Source organism: Trachurus japonicus, chromosome 4, assembly GCF_045865225.1.
Source record: "Trachurus japonicus isolate A0001 chromosome 4, Traja_1.0".
NCBI lineage: Eukaryota > Metazoa > Chordata > Actinopteri > Carangiformes > Carangidae > Trachurus > Trachurus japonicus.
Genome location: NC_140910.1, coordinates 35,050,932 through 35,073,399, shown reverse-complemented (window position 1 = coordinate 35,073,399; position 22,468 = coordinate 35,050,932). Strand labels below are relative to the sequence as shown.

Sequence of the window (22,468 nt, the reverse complement as noted above, 5' to 3'; positions counted from 1 at the left end):
TGAAATACACCCCCAGTTCTTTCATGAAAACACAAAAAATGGGTTTTACTTTGGCAAATTTACACTTGTGGATATAAAACTTTGCAAGAATTAAAATGAGATTAATTAAAAAATATTCTTCTTTTTCAGCTGGAGCGTCACTCTTTATAAATCCAAAAAGGACATTTTGCCAGAGGAACTCAAAATCACAGCAGATATGATCTAAAATGAATCTACAAATATCTTGCCACAGTTTGCGGTTCGCCCTCCGAAGCGCGAGGGGGCAGTACTGCGTCATTTTACGCACCGGTGACGTACGCACCGGAAACTACGCAATTTTCGCGCGAAAGTCGCTTGTGTCCTGGCTTGTATGTTCCTGTGTGTGTTTGTAGTGAATCGTCCAGGTTTTGCGGCGGTTTTCCGAGCCAGTTAGTGAATAAACGAGGACTAAAGGTCTCAGAGCTTCTTCTCTACGGAGGAACCGGAGGAAACGAGATGAAATATTTCACCAGACTGAGAATCAGGAGAGTTTACGAGTGGCGCGGGAAACCGCTGCAGTTCAACAGGAAGTTAAAGACCTACGACTATGGGTGAGAACTACTTCTTAAAGTCTTTAAAACATAAACTATGGGTGAGAACTACTTCTTAAAGTCTTTAAAACATAAACTATGGGTGAGAACAACTTCTTATAACCTTACTAAAGTCTGTTAAACATAAACTATGTCTGAGAACAACTTCTTATAACCTTACTAAAGTCTTTAAAACATAAACTATAGGTGAGAACAACTTCTTAAAGTCTTTTAAACATAATAGTAGGGAGGTTAAGCCCAAAAAATAGGCCTTTGACTTCAAGTCATGATGCAAAGGTCCCCTTTGGCATGGAAGTACCTTAGGGTCATACAAATAAATCTATCCAAAGACACAAGTGAGATCACACTTTGTATCCGAAATAAACACGTTTTTAAAATGCCTTTTTTTAATTGAGAAAACGCATGTTAAAAGCACATTACATTTAGAATGTCCATATAAACTCAGGCAGATCCCCTGATGCCTTCAGCTCCTGGATGAGATCTACAGCTTCTTTGATGACATGCAGCTGCTTGTGTGACAGGATATTGAGTTTTATTAGTGTAAAAACATTAATAAAACTATACTGATACTGATTTGTTGAATATCAGACGGAGTGCAACAAATATAGCCTACAAGTAGTTAAATAATAAGATGTAATTCATATCACAGTAGTATCAGGAAAGACCAATTAGCCAAATATTGTGTTGGTCAAAATATACTGTAGGCCTACCTAGAACTAGTTACTGCTTGTGTGTGTTGATTTAAAAAAAAAGTTGAATTTACATGTATGACCCATTCTGGGTCATATTAGAAGTCAACTTAAAGTCAAAGGAAAAATGTTTTTACTGTTCTCAAATGTAAAAATGGGTCACATTGGACCCTGTACATTATTTAAGGCTTATATAACCTGCTACTGAAAACATTTTTCATTGTGCTCCTAAATTAAACTAACAAATTTTAGTGTAGAGCGCCCTTAATAAGCCATGTTCAGCTTTTATATACATATAGGGAAGTTTAGGTTTGCAGCTCCCACATAAAGCATATGATTAGGACTGACTTATTTCACCTGCGCAGTATAGCTGGCTGAGATCCTCTCTCAGAGTAATGCTGAAACTGGTAAGCTTCATTTTGGTAGATTTTTATTTTGTGAATGCTTGTTAATGCTCATCTTATCAATCTCATGATGTTACAGTATCTTTATTTCTTACTTAAAATTAGCCATAATGGAATGTCATGACTGGACTTTATGCTTCCTATGTCAGTCCACCCTACAGATTGAAAGGCATTAGATCCCTGTTCATCATTCAAATTGAGAAACAATCCTGACATATTGCAATCATGTCACAAAGAAGCTGTAGATCTCATCCAGGAGCTGAAAACATTGTAGTTTCTATGGACATTCTAACTGGAATGTGCTTTTAACATGCGTTTTCTCAATTAAAAAAAGGCATTTTAAAAACGTGTTTATTTCAGATACAAAGTGTGATCTCACTTGTGTCTTTGGATAGATTTATTTGTATGACCCTAAGGTACTTCCATGCCAAAGGAGAGCTTTGCATCATGACTTGAAGTCAAAAGTCGCTTAACCTCCCTACTATAAACTATGGGTGAGAACAGCTTCTTATAACCTTACTAAAGTCTTTAAAACATAAACTATGGATGAGAAGAACAACTGTGTCTTTCTATACACAATACGTCTTCTTCTTATTAATAGCCTATAATAAACACGAGACACTAACAGGCTAAAACATTGGTTTTTCGTGCAATGATAGACTTTTTTATTTGGGGCTATTTTGCTTCTTCAACATGTTCTTTCACATTTGAAATGTCCAAATCCCATACTTTTTCCAGACCCTAATTTCCAGACTTCTCGGTAAAAAAAATTCAAATTATTTGTGATATTTAAGTAAATAGATGTGCATAATATAAAAAAAAGCATGCAATTTATCATTTGTTTTCATGTGTATGCCATTATGTAACCCAATAATTTCCTGGAGATAGCTAGGTACAAGCAATACAATAACTTCAGATGAGACCAAACCCAGATAAGTGGTAAAACAAATATATTTCCATACAATATTTTCCATTTTCCATACATTTGCAGACCTGGAAATGTATAAAATCAAATTCTATACTTTTCCATACTTTCCATACTTGCGTTAAGTATGAACCCTGAGTGGAAAGAAATGGTAGAAATCCATATCAAGGTGTTTTTTTTTTATATTACTTTATTTTGTCTTTTTTAATCTGTGGATTTTTCCTAAATTCACCAAAGTTATCACTCTACTGTGACAATGTATGCCTAGTATGCAAATGCCAGCCAGCCGGGGCTTTTATTGTGAAACCACTTCCTCTTGGTCTCGTGTCTCAGCTCGTTGGAGATCAGAGTGGAGGGTCTCCCCCGCGTCACCGCCATCAGCGCCGGGCAGCACATCCTCATCGAGGGCGAGGACGAGGACAACCCGTACGTGGCCCGAGTCGTCCGGCTGTTCGGGGACGGTGAGTTTCTACTGCTGCTTTAAAGGGATAGTTCAACATTTTGTCAAATTGTCCCATCGCCATAACCCCTACAGTCATAGCAGCAGTAGGTTTGTTACCTTTAATTGTTGGTGCAAGCTATTTTTAGAACGGCGGAGCAGAGCCGTGAGCTGCTCAGAGCTACGTTACGGAGGCTCATTATGGGATTTCTTGGTTTCCCTCATCAAACTCATCAAATACACAATCCAACAACTCCACAACGCTCTGGTGGACAAGTTGTGAGCTGCACATTCACCACGCTATGAGATAATAACACAACGTTACCACACAGAGTTGTTTTAGAGGGAAATTCATGCAAAACCGCTGATGCACGTTGCCTTCAGGGACAGTTTTTCATCAACAGTCTCTGTATTTACCTCTAAAACAACTCTGTGTGGTAACGTTGTGTTATTATCTCATAGCGTGGTGAATGTGCAGCTCACAACTTGTCCACCAGAGCGTTGTGGAGTTGTTGGATTGTGTATTTGATGAGTTTGATGAGGGAAACCAAGAAATCCCATAATGAGCCTCCGTAGCGTAGCTCTGAGCAGCTCACGGCTCTGCTCCGCCGTTCTAAAAATAGCTTGCACCGACAATTAAAGGTAACGAACCTACTGCTATGACTATAGGGGTTATGGCGATGGGCCAATTTGACTAAATGTTGAACTTTCCCTGTAATGCCTTTTGAACTAACTTTATTGACAACACGAGGACAACAATGAGTTCCTGTCCACGCCACAGAAACAAAGCAAAGTAGTAGCTACATCATCACAAGTCACATTTCAGATCAACCAAAGTTTTCTTTTGATGCAAAAAAACACACATATTCTCATAATGTCATAATCTGTGGTAACATTAATCATTTGACACAATTGACATTAACAATCTATGTAATTTTACAGTCCAAGTCTTTAAAGAGTTTTTCAGACTCAGACTCCTTCCACTTTGATCCCTTTCTATATTCTGAAGGTTTTTACAGAGGGGATTGTTGATATATCATTCACAGCCTCATTTATACAACATTTTATTACTAAAAACATGGAGACATTAGATTTTTTCAGGGCTGGTGACAGTATTTTCTCATTTACAGAGTGATAAAAACTAGGGCTGGGACGATATGCTTTTCTCCCGATTCGATTCTTCTACGATTTTTTGGATGGCGATTCGATTTAAATTGTGATTCTACGATATTGCCGATTCTCTCTATGATTTTTAGTCTTTAGCATTTTTAACATTTATCTGCACACAAATACTGTAGGAGCCTATAAATTACATAACATACTCCATTATAAAGTGAACTTAAACCCTTTTCAAAACCTGGACTCTCTGTAGGTAAAAAAGGCGAACAAATGTACATTGCACAATATTAAAAAAAAAAATAGATTTTTGAAAAAGAAAATCGATTTAAAAATCGTCAAAAAAGATATCACGATATTTATGTGAATCAATTTTTTCTCCCACCCCTAATAAAAAGAGATATCCAGAATCCTCCTCTGGGAAAACTAAAGACTCTAATATGTTAACAAAATAAAATAAGAATTATTAAAGTAGCTTTATCCATTGGTCAGATTTCTGTTCTGGAAATGTATGCAAATTAGCGCATATTTAATTAGATATCGATTGATTGATACTTTATTGATCCTTATTTAAAGCTGCCCTGTGGAGTTTTGCTCATTACGAGCCATCAGCCGTGTTTTTTTTCGAGTAACAGTCAGTCTGCGCCGTTCGATGACGTTGTAACCCCCCCTTCCCTCCCTCCCTCTCCGAACGGTAAGTGCAGGTAACCAGGCAACCAGGTGACTGGCGAAGTAGGAAGAGAAAAAAAAGTTGTGGTCATTCAGCTTTGGCATTTATTTAGGGGTGTGACCTTATACATGTGTAAACGTTTACACGGAATGAAACTGTAAACGTTTAGTAAAAAAAAAAAAAAATCCCTAAACGATATCTAGGCCTACACGCAATTTATTTTCATATTTTTATACATAGGCCTACATTTTGGGGGGGCTGGGTGAAAAATAGTCCCGCACACTGTCTTAATTTAGAGAAAACTATGATTTAATAAAAATGATGCTGTGACGCGCTTCCCTCTTCCAAAATGTGTGCAAGTGCGTTTTTTCTTTCCTTTTTTCTTGTCTTTTTTTTTTTTTTTGTGAGCGAGTGTGATGGCGCCGCCACGCCGGGTCAAACATTGCTTTTCTGGTTGCCAAAAAATATTCTAAGCAAATATAGCCTCCCTAAACACAAACAAATAACCTTAAACGGATTGAAAGGGTCTCGGGACATTAAAGACGGCCGAGGACTGACAAGACGCCTCTGTATTGCTCCTGCCCGGTCTGTCCTCCTCTCATCAGCACTTCAGCACCTGTCCTGGGCTGCACCGTGTCGGCTCGACTGGGCTCGCTCCTCGTAAATGACTTTACTCCTTTTAAAAGTAGTGTAAACAATTTACTGTTCTGATCACTCATACGCGTGTATAGTTAGGATACGTTGCATTATTATTAGTTATAGCTACTTCAAAAGTAAAGGACGGTGGAGCGAGCCAAGCTGTAGCCCAGGACAGGTGCTGAAGTGTGGGAGAGGAGGGAGAGACTGAGCTCCGCGGGGCTCTGGCAACTAGCGGCGGATCAGAGAGGGTGGAGGACCGACATGACAGGGGGTCTTGGTCTCCTGGTACCTGTGCGGTCCAGGACCGCGGAGGTCAGCGAGAGGGGGGGTACGGTGGTCGACTCTGAACGCTCACCGGGCGGATCTCTCCAGTTCCGGTACGGTGCGGTGCGTGTCGGGACGAATCCGCCGTCGGGTCTCCTCTGCTCCGGTGTAACACCGGCACGGTGGCTGCAGTGTCAGTGCTTCCACTGGCTGCGCAGATCAGACTAGACAAAAATAAGATAACATGTTCTTCTTCTCTTCTGTTTACCAGCGCTCTAAACTCTACGTCAAATCCGAACGTGTTGCGTTGCATACGTAATTCCCTGTGCGACAGCGCGGGAAAGTCGCTCCTCAGAGGCAATTGCGCTCCTGGGTAAACCAGGGACTGTTGTGTGGTGGAGATGCGTTCAATGATCATCCTATTAAGTCGTTTGGCAGTGGCTGCAATGTAACGAACATTGTTTTATATGTATAAACTCCACAGGGCAGCTTTAAACAAAAAAAGAAAGATACACACTCTCATTGGCTGCTGCAAGTGATGTTTTAGAATGTGATGACGTAGCCACTAGCCATTCCCATAGGGATTATGGCAATGGGCCAATTTTGACAAAAATGTTGAACTATCCCTTTAACATAAACGATATCATCATGACACAGTTAGTTAGTTTACATACCATCCTCACCACCTACATGTTTTTAATTGTACCAACATTGCATCTTGTTATTTGTGCTCTGTTTCCACTTGGCTGCTGCAACACTGTGGGACAGATATAGGAATATCTAGTATGTGGTTATCTCCAGCGGGGCTGAATCTCTGGTGTGAATGTGTGAATGTGTGTTTCCTCAGAGAGCGGGAAGCAGAAGAAGGCCACGGTCCAGTGGTTCGTCCGCGTGTCTGAGATCCCCCCCACCAAGCTGCAGCTGCTGGGCCGAGAGCCCCACCCCCAGGAGATCTTCTACTACCAGGGCCGCAGCTGTGACGACGAGGTCAACGCCGAGTCCATCCTCAGACCCGTGCAGGTGAGACCACGGCCACTTCTCCTCCCGCCAAACCGGTTTAAACCAGAAAGAAACTGGTTAAAATCTGCGTATAACTGGTTTGAACAGGTTTAAAATAGTTTTTAGACCAGTCGATCTCGATAATACCGGAAAAATGAGTTCAGATTGATGTTCGGCTTGCTTTTTTCTTTCTTTTTTTTTTTTTTGCGGAAGAGAACAGAGGAACGCACAGTCGACCATGCTGCACAGAGGGTCCGAGCAAAGAATAAAGGGCTGATCCGAATAAAAATGTGTCATGTAAACACGTCAATTGGAAGATTCTGATCGGATTCGGCTCGATCCGAACAGAATTTCTTTCGGATAGGGGTGGTTTATGCCGATCGTAACTCCCCAAATTTCCATAGCGCACATAGCTAATTAATATGCACGTGCGGTTTTGCATTGACCATATATGGTTGTGTTTGGGCGTATAGAGGGCGGGATATGGCGTGTTCACATCCGCACTTTTCATGGGTCCGGTGAGATTTATCAATGGCAGGAACAGTAGTAGGCTACACGTTGCTGAGTCTGCTTAATAACGATGTACAATAGGAGTACAGCAACAGCTCTTAAAATCTGGTGCAGGTCCATTTTGAGAACTGAATGGGATAAATTGAGCCACTTCCGCGTTTATTGGTTTGTTTAGGTACAGGAAGTACAACTCTTCTGCTGTTGTTTTAGGGAAAAAGACAGCTCTGCATGTCAAAATGCTGTTATTCTGAATAAAGCTCGGTGCATGTGTACGCACGTCATGATCGGATTATTTGATTTTGCGCCCATGTAAACAGGGCCCAGTTGTTCAAAGGTAATCCAATCGGATTTTGGATAATGGATTGGATCAAATCTTGAAAATGGGTTGTTCAAAACCAAAAACGGATTCTGAGATCGGATTAGATCACGTAATCCAATCTTGGTTTTGATCTGGATAAAACCCTCAGTTTGTGTTGTTCAAAACTTTTCAGTAGGATCGGGATAACTTTGATCGAAAAAATCAGGATTATTCTGATCCCAGCAGTTTGGTGGATTCAGGTAGGATTACAGGAACAAAATGTGATTTAAATTAAATTCAAACTGGTCAAATAAACAATATGCATAAAGTAGTATATATACAGTTATTGATTTATATTTTGCACCTAATTTTAAACCACAACAGTGATTAGTAAATAATGTTAACTTTTGAATATTCGACAACTGAAAAACTTTTCCCCAACTACTTTTCCCCAAACTGAATTTAATGAAATTTGAAGTTTGAATTTTAAAATTTGAAGTTTGAATTTTGAAATTTGAAGTTTGAATTTTAAGATTTTAAGTTTGAATTTTAAAATTTGAAGTTTGAATTTTGAAATTTGAAGTTTGAATTTGAAACACATGGGGAAATATTCACAATTTCACTAATGAACTGTATATTTGCTTTTTTCAATTTATTTTAACAGCCCAACCAGATGGAGTCTGGCTGTTTAAAAGACATTGAAGAAACAACAAAGAGCAAAGAAAACAACACTCAGTTAACAGACCAATCAGCCTTCAGTGTGATGCACAGTCCCATCTAGAGCACTCATTATCCGGATTTGGTAATCTTGAAAATTTGGATTTGGATCAGACTGATCCAATCCAACTTTGCTTTGAACAACTGGGATAAAAGTAAAACAGATTACGTGATCCTGGATAGCAAAAAAGGGGATTTCAAAATCTGGATAATTTTTATCCAGATTACACCTTTTGAACAACTGGGCCCAGTGGATTCGGATTTTCCGGTCCCTCAAATTTTTAATCTGATGAAGAAATTTTGCGCATGTAAACACAGCTATTCGTAGTGTGTGTTTGACCTGACGATGTGTTTCTACTTCTCTGTTGTTTCTTACAGGTGAAGCACCTGGACGCGGCCGCCCCGTTCCCAGACGGCGAGGATAAAGACGTTCTGTACGTGAAGCTGTCCTGGGACTCCAAGACCTTCAGGACCGTGGACGCCGCTGTGATGGCGTCGTTCACCTCTGAAACCGCTGCTGCTGCTCCCTCCTCCTCCTCCTCCCGTCCCAGACCCTCCCTCCCCTCCCTCCCCCCCTCGCCGCCTGCAGCCGCCCCCGCTCCGCCCCGCGGCCCGGCTCGCCGCGCCCTCCCCACGCCGGACGCCTCCGTCCTGCGCCGGGCGGCGGCGGCCGAGGTTCGGTGCAGCAGCAGAGCGACCGCGAGCGCCGGGAAGCTCAACGCCGCCGCCGCTACGCCCCGCGGCGCCGAGGCCGAGTCGCTGCACTCGGCCTCCAAACTGTCGGCCTCCAAGTGTCTGAGCGCCACGAGGAGGAACGCCTCGGCCCGCACGCCGGGGGTCCGCAAGAAGCTGCAGCTCAGCAGTGAGTGTGACGTCAGTCTTCTCTGGGTTTGTGATTGGTCGGTGGTTTAAGTGGTTTAAACTACTTTGGAGTTTTGCAAACCAACGTAAACTGGTTTGAAATTGGTTTAAACCAGATTATAACTGGTTTGGACTGGGTTTATACCAGTTTATAACTCATTTAAAATTGTTTTAAACCAGATTATAACTGGTTTAAATTGGGTTTATACCAGAGAGACCGAAACTGTTAAAACCAGAAATTAATTGAATTGAGATTTTTTTTTTCATAAACTGACTTAAGTTGGTTTTAAAATGTATAAACCAGAATTAAACTGGTTTGAAAGCGGTTTAAACTGAAGGTGAAGCAGGTTAAATTGAGTTTAAAGTGGTAAAGTAGAGTTAAACTGATTTAAAATTGGTTTGAATTGAGTTTAAGTGTCTTAGATTATGTTTAAGATTAAACCAGTTACTTGTTTAAACCAGTTTATCTTTAGTTTAATATCTATTTCAAACCAGTCTAACCCAACTTTAAAACCATTAATTCAAACCATTTTAACTCAGAAGCAGCAAATCTTAATACTTTTTAAACCAGTTTATCTCTGGGTTAAACCATTTTCATACTGGTTCAAGTTTGGTTTAAACCTGTTTCAAACCTGTTCATTTATTGTTTAAACCAGTTCATCTTTAGTTTAAATCACTTTCAAACCAGTCTAACCCAACTTTAAAACCATTAATTCAAACCATTTTAACTCTAGTTTATACAACTTTAAACCAAATGCAAACCAGTTTAAAACTGGATGAGGACGAGGATAAACCATTTTAAACAGGTTCATTTCTGGTCCGACTCATTTCAAATTGATTTAACTCTTCGTTCGTCACCTGATTGGAACAAACCAGAAACTCCTCAGATATTTAAATCCGGTTGTAAAATCCAGTTCAGACCAGAAGCAGCTAATCTTGTTTATCCAATTTTAAACCAGTTTATCTCTGGTTTAAACTATTTTCACATTGGTTCAGCTTTGGTTTTTTAACACTTTCAGACTTAAAACATGTTAAGTTCTGGTTTAAATCAATTGATATTAAGTTCAAACCAGTTTAACCCAGGTTTATACAACTTTCAAACCAAATTCAAATCAAGTTTAAAACCAATTTTAAACAGGTTTATTTCTTGTCCGACTTATCTCAAACTGATTTAACTCTTTGTTCGTCACCTGGAACAAACCAGAAACTCCTCAGATATCAGACTGTGAAGTTTAGTTCAGAGCAGAAGCAGCAACTCTTGTTTATCAAGTTTTAAACCATTTTTACACTGGTTCAGCTTTGGTTTACCACTTTCAAACCCGTTAATATCTCATTTAAACCAGTTTATCTTTAGTTTAAACCACTTTCAACCAGTCAAACCCAAGTTTATACAACTTTAAAACCATTTAAACTCTAATTTACATAACTTCAACTCTTCATTCATCACCTGATGAAGCAGCAAATCTTGTTTATCAAGTTTTAAACCATTTTTACACTGGTTCAGCTTTGGGTTTTACCACTTTCAACCCAGTTTAACTTGGTTTTCACTGCTTAAAACCTGTTTCAAACCTGTTAATTTCTCATTTAAACCAGCTGATCTTTGGTTTAAACCACTTTAAAACCATTCAAACCCAGGTGTTTACAACTTTAAAACCATTTTAACTCTAATTTACACAACTTTAAAATCATTTTAACTCTAATTTACACAACTTTAAACCTAATTCAAATCAACTTCAACAAATCAATCAATTCCTCAGATATCAGACTGTGAAGTTCAGTTCAGAGCAGAAGCAGCAAGTCTTGTTTATCAAGTTTTAAACCATTTTTACACTGGTTCAGCTTTGGGTTTTACCACTTTCAAACCCGTTAATATCTCATTTAAACCAGTTTATCTTTAGTTTAAACCACTTTCAAACCAGTCAAACCCGAGTTTATACAACTATAAATCGTTTTAAAGTTATATAAACTTGGGTTTGACTGGTTTGAAAATGGTTTAAACCAAAGATCAGCTGGTTTAAATGAGAAATTAACAAGTTTAAAACAGGTTTTAAGCAGTGAAAACCAAGTTTAATTGGGTTGAAAGTGGCAAAAACCAAAGCTGAACCAGTGTAATGAGTCGGACAAGAAATGAACCTGTTTAAAATTGGTTTTAAACTTGATTTGAATTACTGTTGGTTTAAGATTATGTAAATTAGAGTTTAAATGGTTTTAAACTCTAGTTTACACAACTTTAAACCTGGTTTCAGGTTTATTTAACTGATTTAACTCTTCATTCATCACCCGATGAAGCAGCAAGTCTTGTTTATCACGTTTTAAACCATTTTTACACTGGTTTAGCTTTGGTTTTTACCACTTTCAACCCAATTTAACTAATTCAAACCAAGTTTAAAACCAATTTTAAACCGGTTTCTTGGATTTAAACCAGTGTAACGTCTTTAAAAGCAGCAGATCGTCTGAAACAACCGTCTGTCTGAATGTTGGACTCGTCCTCAGGTCCCCAGAAGATGTCGCCAGAGGAGGTTCTGGGCCGTCTGCTGGACGAGGAGCTGGAGACGGAGGTGACGTCGTTGGCCCAGAGGCTGTCGTCCTCGCCCCCCCACCGCCTCATCCCCCTCACCCCCCTCAGGAAGACCCCCAGAGCCCCCGCCGCCCCGCACGCCGTCCAGCTGCTGCCCCGCACCGACTCACACAGAACCTCTCCACCTGAACGCCACGGCAACGACGACTCCACCAGGTCAGTCACACGGTCGCAGAGAGAAACTGGTTTAAACTGGTTTCAACTTTACTTTACTTTATGTGTTTATTTAGTCGGGACAATGCATATTAATGGACAGTGAGTACTAGAGTACCCACAGTAAATACACCGGATTTAACACACATGTGCTAAATTACATCCGTAGTCCCCAAAACTATACAACAATTAACATAAAAAGTCCATAAAGACAGAGGACCGATAGATAACAGGAAATTTACATAGTTACAGGGTTAGAAATGATTCTATATATAATCGATATAGCTGGAATTGACATGATTCATTGAAATATAAAAATATAAATCTATACAGTTGTGCTTGACATTATACTTTGAATTATATATATATATTATATATATATTATTATATATATATAATATTATATATATTATTATATATATATATATCTATACCGTAAGTTGCAATTGACATGATTCATTGAAATATAAAAGTATATATACAGCGGGGAAAATAAGTATTGAACACGTCAACATTTTTCTCAGAAAATATATTTCTAATACAGCTATTGACATGAAATTTTCACCAGATGTCGGCATCAACCCAAGTAATGCACACATACAAAGAAATCCGAACATTAATGTCCATAAATTAAGTTATGTGTAATAAAGTGAAATGACACAGGGAATAAGTATTGAACACATGAAGAAAAGGAGAGACATAAAGGTATGGAAAGAAGAGAAAGCAGCTGGAGTTTGTCAGTATTTAGAATGTAATCCTGTCCCCTATCAGTGCAAAGTAATATCTGCTGGTTTAGTCCTGATTGATGCCTTTTAAAAAGACAGACCTGGAATCAGCAGGTACAATTGTTTCAAAGAAAACAATAAGTAATGCACTCAACTTCCATGGCCTCCATGCACCATGCAAGACACGCCACCGACACGCCGCTGCCTCTGTCAGTCCTCAGCAGGGCGACGACGCGGCGGACGGCGACTTACCGACGGCCACCGGTAAAATGCAGAGAAGGAGAAGCTCCACCCCCAGGAGGAAGCTGTGAGTCAACTGCTCCGTCAGACACATAGATACAGTATATATACTGACTAGATGCTGCGTTCTGCTTCTCAGCGTACGTCAACACGGCGGCCATCTTGGTGAGGGGTTTCTGACCATAAACATAATATACGTCTGACCAGCAGTCAGACCAGTCAGACCCTGTAGAACACATTTCAGTGTATTTATGCATGTGGGTGTGTGTCTGAGTATGGAAGTGTATGTTTAATAGGGGTGGGAGAAAAAATTGATTCACATAAATATCGTGATATCTTTTTTGACAATTTTTAAATTGATTTTTAATTTTTTTTTTTTTTTTTTTTAATATTGTGCAATGTGCATTTGTTCACCTTTTTTACATCCAGAGAGTCCAGGTTTTGAAAAGGGTTTAAGTTCACTTTATAATGGAGTATGTTAATTTATAGGCTCCTACAGTATTTGTGTGCAGATAAATGTTAAAAATGCTAAAGACTAAAAATCGGGAGAATCAGCAATATCGTAGAATCGCAATTTAAATCAAATCGCCATCCAAAAAATCGTTGAAGAATCAAATCAGGAGAAAAGCGTATCGTCCCAGCCCTAATGTTTAATACATTAAAAAAAAAAAAAATTATAAAAATGTTTCAAAAAATTTCTTTTTTGTTGTATCTTAAATATATGTCTGACATTTATAATAAACCAAACGGCTCGAGAATCGGTTTGTTATTCGGTGAGTTATGGTGATGTTAATGGTTGATAGACGTCTACCTCTGTTGACCAGTGCAGGAAGTAGACACGGCTTCCCCCTGACCAAGATGGCCGCCGCGTTGACGCATTCCACTCAATAGAGCTGCCTGGGAACGCAGCATCTAGTCAGTATGTACGTATATCTATGCGTCAAACCGACTTTAACCTGCTGCTGCTGCTTTACATGAACCACCGAGGATTCTGGGAGATTGAGTTCTGAAGCACAACAAAGATAAAAGATGAAACCACAGCGGTGTGCACGTTGGGAGGTTTGGTTTTAATTTAGTCTGGGTCGAGTTCACGTGAATGAACGTGGTGAAACAGACACGGTGTGATGATGATGATGATGATGATGTCGTTGTCAGGGCGATGACTCCGTCCAGGAGGAAGGACCTGAAGACCCAGAGGGAACCGGCTCTGGGAGTTCTGTGAGTATCAAGTCCTCAAAGTTTTATATTTGTTCATTTGTATTTTTTGTTTGTTTTATTATTTAATGGAAACAGGCAATGACATGCAACATTTATAAACTGACAATATACTGACCAAAAACAGACAAAAAATGAAAAAAAAGGGATGTAAAACATACGAAAATTAGATTTACAGTTACTACTCAATGTACATTTACTCAAATTTATAAGTTTTTCCCATTTTTTGTGATGCATTTCTACCTTGTCTTGATTTGTTGCCATAATTTTTTCCAAAAGAAACTGACTTTGCACTTTATTGTTAAAAAAAAATCCAAATTCAAGTCCCATTTAAATATAAATATTTTCCCCAAAAGAATAATTGTGTTTATAATCTGCGGGAAATTTACATCCAGTACTCCTAACAGAATATTTAGTGGTGTAAATTCAGACTGAACCTTTATAGGTCTTAGTCAATCTGATTCTGACAACATGTGGACGATGATGATGAAGAAAGCCGTCCCACAATCCTTTGCTGCCCCAAACGTTCAACATTTAAAAATAAGTTTTATATTTATAACATGATCCAGATTCCTTCTATTTAAAGGGATAGTTCAACATTTTGGCAAATTGGCCAAATTGCCATAATCCCTATAGTCATAGCAGTAGGTTCGTTACCTTTAATTGGTAAAATCATGCAAAACCACTGATGCGTGTTGCCTTCAGGGACAGTTTTTCATCAACAGTCTCTGTATTTCCCTCTAAAACAACTCTGTGTGGTAACGTTGTGTTATTATCTCATAGCGTGGTGAATGTGCAGCTCACAACTTGTCCACCAGAGCGTTGTGGAGTTGTTGGATTGTGTATTTGATGAGTTTGATGAGGGAAACCAAGAAATCCCATAATGAGCCTCCGTAGTGTAGCTCTGAGCAGCTCACGGCTCTGCTCCGCCGTTCTAAAAATAGCTTGCACCGACAATTAAAGGTGCAGTTTCTTGTTTAAACCAGTTTATCTTTAGTTTAAACTATTTTCATACTGGTTCAAGTTTAGTTTAAACCTGTTTCAAACCTGTTTCTTGTTTAAACCAGTTTATCTTTAGTTTAAATCACTTTCAAACCAGTTTAACCCAACTTTAAACCCAATTCAAACCATTTTAACTCAGAAGCAGCAAATCTTAATACATTTTAAACCAGTTTATCTCTGGTTTAAACCATTTTCATACTGGTTCAAGTTTGGTTTAAACCTGTTTCAAACCTGTTCATTTCTTTTTTAAACCAGTTTATCTTTAGTTTAAATCACTTTCATTGATTGATATTTGATGAGTTTGATGAGGGAAACCAAGAAATCCCATAATGAGCCTCCGTAGCGTAGCTCTGAGCAGCTCACGGCTCTGCTCCGCCGTTCTAAAAACAGCTTGCACCAATTGACAATTAAAGGTAACGAACCTACTGCTATGACTATAGGGATTAATATGGCAATGGGCCAGTTTGACAAAATGTTGAACTATCCCTTTAAGGCCATAAAGATCAAATATATAATCTCCGTCTCCAGGGCCGAGGTCGACCACGAGAACTCGCCCTCGTTGCCGGGCAACGCCACGGCCACGCCACGCAGCTCCAAGAGGAAGTCGGCCCAGCTGGTGTCGTCTCGCATCAGGAAGCAGCTGTGAGTTATAAAACTTTATTAACCTGTCGAACATTAACACTAAATATTATCACATATTTAACATTACTGATTAATTAATCAATCAAAACCTAGAGGGAGTTGGTTTTTATGTTTTCTTACGGATCAATATAATAAAATAAAACACAGACGAAGAGGGAAAAACGAGAGGTTTAAAAGTTTCTACACATGATGGGATGTATAATCATTTAAAATATGAGGCTCATTAGTTATTGATTAACTTAGTTTATCAGTAAATTAATCTCTAGTGAGTAATTAATGCAAATAATGTTCTTGTTCTTCCAGTCAAATCAATTATTAACTGATCCATCTCATTTAAAAGGATCATTTGCATTAATTCCTCACTGGAGATTAATTATCTAATAGAGTTAATTGTTCAGTTAATTGATTTATTTATTGGACTGCTGGTTTTCAAGAAGAACAACTTTATTTGCATTAATTACCCACTAGAGATATAATTTTCCCATAAACTAAGTTCAACAATTAAAGGACAATTCTGGTTAAATTCAACCAGTTTCCTAATATTTTAGGTCTAAAAAGAAACCGTCTCATATTTTAAATGATCATACATCACGTTAGGTGTAACAACCTTTAAACTTCCTGTTTTTCCTCTTCTCCTGTGTTTTATTTTGAAGTGTTGATCCGTGAGGAAACATAAAAAAAAACTTTATTAGATAATTAAAACCTTGTGAGTAATTATTTAAATGGTTTTCTTGTCGTCAGGAATCTCCTTGACAACCACCAGGAGCTGAACTCTGACGGGGACGAGGACGAGGACGAGGACGAGTTCGTCCCGTCGAAGAGGGAGCTTCAGAGCAGCAGCGAGGAGGAAGAGGAGGGTGATGATGGTGATGAAGAGGAGGCGGGGCTTAACAGCGACGAGGAGCCGGCGGCGGCGAAGAGGGTCAGAGGTCACGGCTCTAGAACTCCTCGCTCGAAGCCGAGCCGCCGCTCCTCGACCCGGACGCCCAGGAAGACTCCCAGCAGGAAGGTACACGGCCAATCAGCTGCTCTGGTTACTTATTTTAGACAAGTGAGGGTTTAAAGGTGTATTCACACCTGTTTAGTGCGGCAACCAAACGTTAAAATGATACATTGTTTCATTTTTCAGTTAGTGCGGTTGCTTTCACACCTGCTTTTTGTCACTCCAAACCAAACTTGGAGAGCGTCATCCGTCATGTCTCCATGACGACCGGTTGGAATCTGGAAGCGCTGACTGATAAAACGTTCATGATGGAGACTCCAGTAGCTCTGGTCATTTATTTCTATATTGTTTGCATGTATAACTCTGTTTGGTACTTCTGGCTGGTTTCCGGTTGCGTTCACCCAGCTCGGTCCCGTTAGTTCCCGGTTAAACGTTAAACACGGGCGGACCTCTGCTGCTCGGTAACCACGGTAACCAGCTGCTCCGCGGACCCGAAGGTCAGACCTGCCGACCTGTCCGGTGTCAGAGCGACTCAGCGGACACGCAGCGACCGGCTGCTGCTGCTGCTGCTGCTGCTGCTGCTTCGTTTGTGGACAGAGCTGCGTCTCCCCGCTGCGTTAACCCGTTGTCAGCGACTACGGGAGCCCTTTTAGCTCAAACCTGTTGAGTTGGCCTGGTAGTTGGGTCGCACCAGAGTGCGGTTGCTTTCACACATCAACTAGTGCACCAGAGTTCAGCTGGAGCCGAACCGAGATGAGATGAGACGAGACAAGACCACCTCCTGAGGCCGCACTAGTTTTGGTGCTTTCACACTGACCCAAACTGGACCAAATTTAGTGCGCACTAACACTGCAGGTGTGAATACACCCTTAGTTTCTGGAAAGAAATAAAGACATTTAGTAAAACAACCTCTTCACTTCCTCTCAGGTTTGTTTTCATAGGTGAAAAACATTTTTTTTTTTTGTTGTTTTTCACACAAAGAATTCAAAAATCTGACAAATCTGGAGTTTTTATTTTATTTTATCCACTAGATGGCAGCACATTAACACAAAGAGCAAACTTGACTTCTCCAAAATCACTTGCACAGTCGTTTACTGAAAGCACGAGCTCAACGTTTTTGTCCCTTGGACCTTCGTCAGGTTGTGTTACGGTGTTAAAAGAGTCATAACACAACATTAGATCGTCCAGCACAAGCAAATGCCTAAAATGCATAAAAACACACGGTGTATAAAACACAATAAATAAATAAATACCACAGAAACGCTCACTGCTGCTGTTTCAGTTTCCTGGTGGTTTCACCCACATTTACCAAACCACACGGACCGAGCAGCAGATACACAACATGGTGGTTGTGATGGGGAATTTCTCTTTGGTGTGAGGATGACTAAAGTGATGAGTGGTGATACAGTTGCGGGTATTGCCCATAATTTAAAGCAGTGGTTCTCAACTGGGGGGTCGGGACCCAAAAGTGGGTCTAGACCCGTTCTGGATGGGTCACGGACAGCTGGTCATAAAGTAAATAATATTTAATGCACATCTGATGTTGGACATGTCTTTTATTTTGAAAAATAACGTGAACACATACAGTTGTAATGCTCCTCCTCACTTTCTGATTATTTGCTCCATTTGCTCTGAATGCAAAGATCTCAGTTTCTTATTAATGTGGCCTGATGCAGTGAATCTGGTTTTGTTTTGTGGGTCTTTATTTTGCAATTTGATATTTATTCCCTTTAGTGAACATGCTCTGAATGCAGAGATGCATTAGAAGTCAAATATATCGTTTTGTTGGTCTCCATTTTGTGAAGTTTGATATTATTTTATTCACTTCCGTACATGCAGTTGTCACGGTAACTCCTCAGTTTCATTCATGTGCCCTGAAATGCACTTTGCTCAATAAAGATCTAAATGAGTTTTTAAAGGCTTTAAAAAAAAAAATCTTGGTTTGAATTCTATAAAAGTGGGTCGCGACTTAATGACCATGAGAAGATGTGGAGCCCAGAGTGAGACTAGTTGAGAACCCCTGGTCTACACAACATGCGTGGAAGCACACGTGATGATGGTTGTGATGGGGAGTTTCTTTTTGGTGGGAGGATAACTGAAGTGGTGAGTGGTGATACAGTTGCGGGTATTGCCCATAATTTAAACGATTCCCACACACAGAGATGTAACGTAACGTTAGATCCAACACTTAGTTTTAAAGGGCATGTCAAAAAGCTGAGTAACACATTGAAATATAATTTAGCTAATTCCAGACACATAAGAAATTCTCTCTATCTAAACGCAATGATTAAGCCCCATGTTTTGTACTGTGTCACATCCTGGTCTCAGGCATGTAAAACAGTTACAAAACCACTAGAGTTATTGTACAACAGTAGTCTTAAGACCCATGCCAAAAAACCACCGCATTACCATCATTGCCATGTACTTGCCAAATATGATATTTTGAGCTTTGAAAACCTGATTATACACTCAAATGTTTGTCTACTTCACAAAATTATTCATAATGCTTATGCCCCCCCTCTGAAAAAGTTTGTGACACTCTGCTCTGAAAACACAGCACGTCTAACTCAGTGCTTCTCAAAGTGTGGGGCGCGCCCACTGTAAATGCTATTGACAACAAAGATAATTCACTCTAAACAAAACAGCCACACACAAACAAAGTAATAATGGATAGCTAAAATTATTAAAAAGCATTAGGAGACCAGGAGACCGAGACCGCTTCCCTTCGGTGCTCACGTACCGGTTGTGTAGTTCAGACCAGTGGTGGAAGTCGCGCCCTGCAGCGATGGGTTCGGCATCTGGTCAGTTTTGTGCGCGAGCCGCGAGCGATCATGTCAATCTTGGCAGGAAGTCACACATGAAACAACGAGAGAATCCGGTCAATTGTCAAAATAAAGCACTTTTCAAAATAAAATACAGCGATTGACAAATGCGATCATATTTGTGTGCGTTTTATAGCTTATGTCAGACTCGAGCAGGGGTGAAAGTAAGCCGGTACGGTCCGGTACTGCGTACCACTAAAAGATTCAGAGGCGGTACGCAGTACCAGGAAGATCATGAGAGAGATTAAACAAATTAAATAAAATAAAACGTAAAACATTTAATAAATCTAATTTCACATGAATTCCCTGTGGTTTGAAATGATTTCTGTGAAATTGTCTCGGTAATTATTATAACACATTGTGTTACGAGATCCCGACCCGATCAAAGACAGAGACATGGTCTACTTTCTGTGCGCAGCAGTGCTTTGCCCTGGGACGTCAGCACCACCTGCAAGCAGCTGCAGTGTCCAGCTGTGCACCGCGGAACGCTCACTGCTGCTGATTGAAGACTGAACCTTTTTTTCCGGTACCGTGAAACTTTGCCCTCAGCGCGTCGTGGCGAGTCCTGTCGGGACCGACGCGGACGTTACACGCGGGCCAGAGCACGCGCTGCGGCGCTGGGTCTCGGTGCGGCGACAGTCGAGCTCGCGGTCTGTTAATGTGAACGCGGCTCCAGCTGCTCGGTGTCGCCACAGCGGTGGTGCGCGTTTAGACCATAGTAGGCTACATCCATGATGGTTTGAAGCAGAGAAAAAACAAACGTGTGTCAAAACAAAACGGAGCTGAAAAATGAAACAATAAGTCAGTTTTGCCCCAGTCTGTGGAAACAGCCTAAAGTGAATGAATGACAGCAACAGTTGTATCATTGAACTACTGCAGATAAAAGTAATGACTACATGACTTTCCGTTTGTGTTGGGGCATATTTACCATTTTAACTCTGTTTTTACTTCATTGTTAAACCACAGAGGAGCTTAAATACATGTTTGATGAGAAACAGTTATTTATTTATTAAATAAAGTAGCCAATTTAGAAGCACATGTTTTTTTTCTTCTAATTAAATCGTGGTATTGTATAAGTATCGAGAATCGTGGAAATTTACTAGTATTGGTGTCGATATAGCTATAAGAAAGCTCCAGCCTCGATGGCGAGACCGCAGGCTGTTTGCAGGCTAGGATATGTTCTTTTTTATTTATTATGGGGATCAATACCTGACATTGTCCTGGGCCAGTGGTTAGAATGGTGGGGCCAGTGATCTTCAAAATTTCCTTTATTGTCTACCCCTGACCCAGCCTTCGAAACGTGTACCACACGTTTAATGTTTGTTGCAAAATGTCCCAATTAAAATCAGTAATAATAATAATAATGCAGAGAAAAATAACTTTTGGTAATAGTACCGGCAAGAATTTAAAACTACTTTCACCCCTGGACTCGAGAGAGATGAAAACACACACGCAGGCACACACACACTTCTCAGCTCAACATTGAGCATGACTTGAGGCAGTTTCAAGTCAAGTCAAGTCAAGAGATCTTTATTGTCCCCGGAGGGCAATTTGTAGTGTAGCCAGCAGCATAAGACAACAGTAAAAACCAAGTACAACAGTGACACAACGCACGCTAATAATAGAAATAGCAATAAAATACATACACAGGACAACAATTAACAATAGTTAATAAAATAGATAAAACAACCAATAAAGTGCAACCATGCCATCCTGGAAGAAACAGGATTTAAAGTGACCACAGTGCTGTCAATTGTTAAGAAGGCCAATGGCCACTGGAACCCAGGTATTTTTAAATCTGTTGGTCCTGCATCTTGGCACATGAAATCTGTGTCTGGATGGGAGCAGTTTAAATTCAGGTGCCAAGGGATGGCTAGGGTCAGTCAGGACGAGTCTGGCTTTATTCAGGGCCCTAGTTTTGTACAGCAAGGAAATGTCTTTCAGTGGGGCACCAACAATTTTACTGCACACTCTGACTATGCCCTGAAGTCTGTTGCGGTTCTTCAGGTTAATTGACCCAAACCAGCAAATAAAAGCAAAAGTCAGGACAGATTCGATAAAACAAGAATAAAACATTTCCATGAATTTAGAGTCCATGTTTATGTTCCTGAGCTTACGGAGAAAGTACATGCGCTGGTTGGCCTTTTTACACACTGCGTCAACCTGATGCTCAAAGGACAGCCTGTCATCAATTACTGTCCCCAAATATTTATACTGCTGGACAGATTCTACAGCTTGGTCGTTGATCGACAGGGGGTCAGTGGCTGGGCGGGACTTCCTGAAATCAATGGTCATTTCCTTCGTTTTTGAGACATTGATGGTGAGGAAAGACGATTTACACCACTGGATAAAATCCTCCACTACAGGGCCGGGCACCGGGCTCTCGTTGGTAGGGGAAACACTGACTCATCAAGAATTAAAGTCAGAGGTTGGAAGACGATCACATACCGTCGTAGTTCCCACCATAAACGGAGATTCATACGGCGGCGTTATTCTCAGGACTCGCCACGAAACCGAAAGTAAAGAAACGCTGGTCGGCTCGCCCAGCATTTCCACCACCACTAATAATAACAAAATAACCATAGAGACAAAACCATAGATTTATCTAAAATGGACCATTAACAAGTGGTAACGGAGATTCATCCACATTCATATCAGACTTTTTTATTGTCACGGAATTTTTCATTCTGCCGCTGGAGAAACTCCTCGTTGTCCCTTTAAAATAAGACTCATCACATTAAAAAGTAGCTTTTTACTTCTTTCAAGCAGATTTTCACTTGAAATAAGTAGAAAAATCTGATAGTGAATCAAGTTTTTCCTTCTTATTACAAGCACAAAAAACTTTTTCTACTTATTTCAAGTGAAAATTAGTTTGAAACAAGTGAAAATGTGTGTGTGGTGTTCTGTCCTTGGGCTGAGACACACACATCCTTTCTTTCTTTCTTTTCTCTCACTTTTCTTTCTTTCTTTCTTTCTTTCTTTCTTTCTTTCTTTCTTTCTTTCTTTTTCTCACTTTTCTTTCTTTCTTTTCTCTCACTTTTCTTCCCT

The 22,468-nt window shown here is 40.1% G+C and overlaps 1 protein-coding gene across 1 annotated transcript in view; it reads left to right on the top strand.

Annotated features, from left to right (window-relative positions):
- Positions 1-429: 429 nt before the first annotated feature.
- orc1 (origin recognition complex, subunit 1) overlaps positions 430-22,468 on the top strand; it is a 54,693-nt gene continuing 32,654 nt past the window's right edge. The window contains exons 1-9 of the mRNA XM_085775255.1: positions 430-569; positions 2,921-3,048; positions 6,563-6,735; positions 8,618-9,101; positions 11,594-11,834; positions 12,771-12,863; positions 13,952-14,014; positions 15,542-15,655; positions 16,397-16,664. Of these exons, the coding sequence (XP_085631381.1) occupies positions 475-569; positions 2,921-3,048; positions 6,563-6,735; positions 8,618-9,101; positions 11,594-11,834; positions 12,771-12,863; positions 13,952-14,014; positions 15,542-15,655; positions 16,397-16,664 (1,659 nt within the window). The 5' untranslated portion in view covers positions 430-474. The remainder of the gene's footprint in view (positions 570-2,920; positions 3,049-6,562; positions 6,736-8,617; positions 9,102-11,593; positions 11,835-12,770; positions 12,864-13,951; positions 14,015-15,541; positions 15,656-16,396; positions 16,665-22,468) is intronic.